Source organism: Zeus faber (assembly GCF_960531495.2).
Source record: "Zeus faber genome assembly, chromosome: 21".
Taxonomy (NCBI): Eukaryota; Metazoa; Chordata; class Actinopteri; order Zeiformes; family Zeidae; genus Zeus; species Zeus faber.
The window spans coordinates 12,634,501-12,640,500 of NC_137208.1; the positions used below are offsets into that span (position 1 = coordinate 12,634,501).

Below are 6,000 nucleotides of genomic sequence, written 5' to 3' on the forward strand. Positions count from 1 at the left end.
CTGGCTTCTCTCTGGTGTTACTTGCCATTTTCTGCATGAACCTAATGTTTGGCGGAGAGACTTGAACACATAATTGCTTTTATTTGGTTGTTTAATTTTGATGGGAGTAGGGGGGGTCTTTTTCAGCCCTTTGCCGAAAACCCAACATTTCACGAGTCCCAGGAATCCACGGGCAAGAAATGGTTTTAACAGAATGAATATGCTAGTTACATTTTGGCACGCAATATGAGGAAAAACTATGACAATATAACAGTATTCTAGTCATTTTCCAAATTGCGAAAGTGCCAGGTTCGATGGCAGTATTGACCCCCTCCCAACAATGGTTGAACTTCATCGTCGTATGTTGTGATTACGCACGCTGGGCTTTGGAAACATGATCTATTTTAGCCTCAAGGCCTATTTCTAACTGGTTGGTGACCTGAAATGTGTTTGGGGCTCTGCGTTAACAACTTTCTCTCCTCTCTCTCATTTACCCTTCCAGGCTCCGACTACTCTCCGCCTCCCCCCCTGCCTCCACCTCCTCCACCCAACTTGACCAATGAGCACAGTGGCGGGGGCAGCCACAGCGACCATGGCGGCGGAGGAGGAGGGGTCGGGGTGAACCACGGGGTGGGCATTGTCGGCTTGGCCCCGGAACACATCGCCACGCCGGGCGCCGCCCTGAGCTGGCAGGCGGCCATCGACGCCGCGCGGCAGGCCAAGATGATGGGCAACGCCGCGTCGGCGGTAGGGGCGGGACTGGGGTCGGGAGGGGGCGGGCCCATCTCCACGGCCAGCTCCACGCAGAGGAAGAGGCAGCACTACGCCTCCAAGCCCAAAAAACAGACCACAACGGCGGCCACGCGGCCTCCCCGTGCCCTGCTCTGCCTCACGCTAAAGAATCCCATCCGCAGGGCCTGCATCAGCATCGTAGAGTGGAAGTATCCTTTGGTGGCAGTGGGATAGAAAGTCGTTCCAGTGTTCAAAAGAAGGTCATGGTTTTTGAGTTCTGCTGCCTGTCATTCGAGCACTTCTAAGTTGGTTCCGTACAGTCGGTTTTATTGAACAGAAAACCACTAAACTTCCTATGAATAATGAACCCCTCTTGTCAACGAGCCATGAATGGCAATTGGACTTGTAAGAAGCCCAAAGTGAAAAATACCGCACCTCTCTCCGAACGCCAGGTACAACAGCCATTTTGCATCCTATTTATTTATCTCCATTGAGGACACAAAATGGTGCGGGCATTTATTTTACCCGTAGCTTTTGGAAATAGAACGAGAAGGGGGGGGAAAAAAAAAACAAAAAAAAGAATAGAACCACATCAACTGGGGGATTTATAGAAAAATCAGATGAATAAAAGGGGGAGAGGGATAAACTCTGGAAGAGGAGATAGGGCAGGGAAGAGGAGGGTATGGATGAGTCACACTCGTCCCCACAGGGTGGATAACTCCAAAGAGCCACCCCGGCTTCCTTCTATACCGTATTCCTCGCCGTCATCCTCTTGCAATGCCTTTCCCCCGCTTCCTCCTCTCTCTTTGTCACAATCAACCCCTTGAGTGTCCTCCCGCTGATTGTCACCGGGACTCTCTCCTCTCGCTTTTAATACTCTACGTCTTCCTATTCTCCATCTGTCTTTATCTATCTCCCACTCTCTGTTATTGTTGTTTTCTTTTAGCCCTTCCATGTTTTTCCCTCTCTCTCTCTCTCTCTCTCGCAGGAGGACGGAACGCGCCGGGGCCTCGTTTTTTTCCACTCCTTCACCTCCCTCGTCCTCTCTCTCAATCAGTCTATCAAACTCTGCCGTCACACCCTCCATCCCTCCCTCCATCCATCACTCACTCACTCACTCACCTCCACCTTTTCAGCCCCTCCTCCTCCCCGTCTTCATCCCGCGCTCGTTCTCCTTCTGCCTGCTTGCCTCTCTACCCTTCTCTCCCCCTCTCCTGTTTCCCGTTTCGTTTTATTTAATCTGTCAAACATAATGACTTGGTTTTCCTGGCGGGGGCGGGGGGGGGGGGGGGGGGGGGGTTAAGAAGTGAGCAAGAGCGAGAAATAGAGGGAGGGAGAGTGAGAGAGGCAGAGGAGGTAAAACGGGGAATTGAACAAGGGGAAATCGAGCAAACGAGTGCAAGGGGAAGGTGAGAGACAGAGGGACGGGGGGATGGAGAGAGAGCGAGAGAGAGAGAGAGAGAGAGAGAACGAGAGAGAGAGAGAGAGCGAGAGAGAGAGCAAAAAGGCATAAGCTATGCAGGGAGCGTTAAGAAACGCAAAGATAGTGGGAGAGAAAGTGTAAAGACAGACAGAGAGCCAGAGAGAGAGAGAGAGAGAGAGAGAGAGAGAGAGAGAGAGAGAGATGCTCGGTGCCACGGTTAAAGTGATCCACATTCATAACGGTGTTGACTCTCTCTGAGAGAAAGAGAGAGGTGAAGGTCTCTCCCTCTGGCCTCTGAGGAAGGAGGGCAGGTCGAAAGCCAGGCCAGGGGGAGAGGACTAGGGACGAGAGGCGGAAAGGATGGAAAATGGATAGAGGGACTTTTGGGGTGAGGAAGAGGTGGCCAGAGGGAACGAGAGAATGGTTTCTCGGACGATTCTGCCTATTAGAACTATGTTGGCTGCTCCGTTCTGGTTGGCCGCTCAGTGCTCACTGTCCAGCCGGGCTGCTGCTCGGAAAAAGAATGCATTGAGAAAAAAAGAGAAATAAAAATAAATAAAAAGAGCGAGGATTAACCCTCTGGGTGGTTCGAAATAACCCACTCAATGACTGATGAGTGGTCGGATCATTAGCTACAATTCTCAGCATCGTTCATCTACACTTTTGGGAGTAGTTGGGAGGCTGTATATATATATATATATATATGTATATCTCAGAGAGAGAGACAGTGACTCAGTTCAAGTCTTTATTGGAACAAAGGAGGCGCCATGAGAGAGATACATTAACATGGCTTTTTAGAAGGAAGGAAAAAAAAATGCAAACAAAACAAAACAACAAAACAAAGTGAAAAGAGGAGTGAAATTTGGATACAGATTGTCGAGCAATAACACAAACCGTGTCCTGTTCATTCAAACACAGCAAAAAACACTGTCTTCCTGTGAGTATGTATTATCTGCATATGCCACTGCAATATTGCTCCCCTGCAGTAACACATCCATCCAATTCATCGGCGCCTGTTGGTGTTTCATTTGTAAATTGGGATTACCTTGATTACAGCAGCTTAGGGAGGTTTCTGTGTGTGTGTGTGTGTGTGTGTGTGTGAGGATATTTATGCATGAGAAAGAGCTTGCACGTGTATTTTCAGGCATGGCGTTCTTCATGCAATTGTTTAAGTGTGCATATGCATGTCTCACATGTTAGGTTCCCTGTGTGTGTGTGAATACATGCATGTACATGCGGGGGTTACAGACTGTTCCAATATGCTTTTTTTTGTAGGCGTGTAGACTTTTATGCGTCTTATAGGCTGTGTGTGCGCGTGTGTGTGTGTGCAGGCGTGCGTTCGCAGTGCTGCTTGTGTTTATGTGATTTCGCTGCATTCTATGCGTGTCTGTCTCTAGGGATACCGGATTCAAAATCTTTCCCTCTTCCTCCTCTGTTACCATGACAACAGCTGCTGCTCTCAACAGGTCGATCGGGTCCGTCTGAGATCGCACTCTCTCTCTCTCTCTCTCTCTCTCTCTCTCTCTCTCTCTCTCTCTCTCCTGGTCTCACACACACACACACACACCCACACACACACACACACACACACACCCACACAGATGCTCGCACACACACACACACACGCACACACACACACACACACACACACACACACACACACGAAAATGCTTCAGCTGTGTAATTATAGCATTTATACATTACCTGTGCATTGAAAGGTCAATGTGAGAGAGATAGAGAGAGACCGGGGGCAGAGCAGTGCTTGTGGAAGGCGGATATCTAACTGTCACCTTCTCTGTGTGAAATCATGCTAAGTGGCACTTGTGCTGATGTGTCACTGAGTGCAGAGTTCATTTTCTGGTAAGGATCATTTGAAGGATATGTTGTTAATGTGCATTTTCAGTTTCTGGATGAAGTATTAACGTTGGTATTAATACCATCACAATGTTACAAGTTATATTCATATATCCCATGACCAGGATATAAGACATTGCGTTGGGTATTGTCGATTGGATCAAATTATGAACGTATGCGTTGAGGTTTACGACATGGACAACATTTTGTTCGCTTGTAATTCACAAGTCAAACATTATTATTTCACCACGTGCGAGACAGTGTAATCCTGACTCATCCTGACTCAGTTTGGCACCTCTCATAGACGTTTTGAGAAAATCTAACCACTGACCACTAAGTCCAACCTGTGCAATAATCCTACTTAGTTTCCATTGCATTCGAGATAATTGACAAGCTGTGCTTTCATTGCTGTTGCTGTAAAATGATTTGCGTCAACATTTAAAAGCTCCTGTTGAGGGAGTTCATGCTTCAAGTCGCATCTCTTCTTTACTGTACCTCTAGGAGTGGGAGCCGTTTGGCTTCAAAGTGTGAACTCGCCCTTCCATCCCACCAAAATGCGAGTAAGAAGCCACAATTACTGGTGATGTTTGCCTTCAATTTGTCCTCTGCCTCTGACCCGCGACCTGAGACCATTTCCCCGCTGTGTTGTTCTGTGGTCGACAGCGCAGAAGGCGCTAAATTTATTCTCATGTTGAAGGAAGCAGACCTCAAGGGTTACTTAATTTATGGGTTAGAACACAGTAATGAGTTGCGGGGCTGTTTTTCTGGTGTGTCCCCACACGTCCAGAGCATGTTCCAGCGAACATGTGAGGGACCCAGGGTGAGTGATTAAGTTTGATGTGTTTGGGTTTGGGGCTGAATGAACTCAGTAGTCTTGTGGCGATCAGAATAAGAAGGCTGATCCTTAATCCAAACAGAAATTGAAGTGTAGAGACACGGTCAGAACAGGTCAGAAGGTCAGAACAGTTTTTTTTTCAGCACAGTGTTTTTACAGCGTATTGAAAAGAGAATCAGCATATTGTTTCTTGTGGGACAACATACCGTACAGTACATACTGTACTGCTCCTGTAGTTTAAAAACTAAAAACTATAATGGTGTTATTCTCACTTGGGTATTTGGTCATTTATGGCTTAATGTGTGCGTTTTAAAAACTAAAGTGACGTGATTTGAATAATTCCCAAAATGAAAACAAGTATGCCTTTTACTCATTGCTGAACAGTCTGCAGCATTTTTCCTAAATGTGGGTGCTTTGCGTAAGATAGCTTCCTGGTTTGAGAGAGTCAATTTAATTAATTGTACTCCTCACTAAAAAAGTTAAACAAGAAAGATATTTAAAAAGTAAATTCCCCAGTCCAAACAACAACCAAATGATTGCACAGTATGAAATATCATGGGATTTGTAATTTGTATTTCTCACCTGTAATACACTTATTCAGAGCTGGGATTGTATGGTTTGTGTCTGTGAAATATGAAATGACTCAGAGATCAGTCCAGGATAGGAATAAATAAAAAGTTAAATGTAAATAAAATCCTTAATTTGAAATGGATTAAACTAAACTTTTTAATAAAAAATACCTTTTATAACCTGAAACTTTTAATTGCCTTGATTTAAAACAGTCTTAATCAGGATAAACTGAACACACTGAGATGCTCTTGTGTCATTCTTTGAGGGGCTTTACACCTTGGTGGACCCAACATTTTGGGGCTTAGTTACCTTGGGGGTCCGGACACCGTGGGACTTTTCCGTTTTTCAATTACATGGAACAACTTCCTCAACTCGACTCCACTCGACTCCACTCGACTCTACTCACTTTATTACCAGGTACTTGGTTTTCCACTGCAGATAGTACCCATAGCGACGCCGCATGAATTTGCTGTGACGCTGAGGTTATTGAAGTGATGTTGATGGTGTCTTTTTTTTGTGTTTGCCATTTAATCAAATAGTCCAGTGAATTAAAAAAAAATTGTGGCTGCTATAGCAGCTTGGCTATTTACAAATGGCGGGTTTGTGC

At 45.9% G+C, this 6,000-nt stretch overlaps 1 protein-coding gene across 1 annotated transcript in view; it reads left to right on the plus strand.

Moving 5' to 3' along the window:
- cacna1c (calcium channel, voltage-dependent, L type, alpha 1C subunit) overlaps positions 1–6,000 on the plus strand; it is a gene marked incomplete at both ends in the record, with an annotated part of 237,654 nt that overhangs the window by 72,255 nt on the left and 159,399 nt on the right. The window contains one exon of the mRNA XM_080022715.1: positions 482–920. Within this exon, the coding sequence (XP_079878841.1) occupies positions 482–920 (439 nt within the window). The remainder of the gene's footprint in view (positions 1–481; positions 921–6,000) is intronic.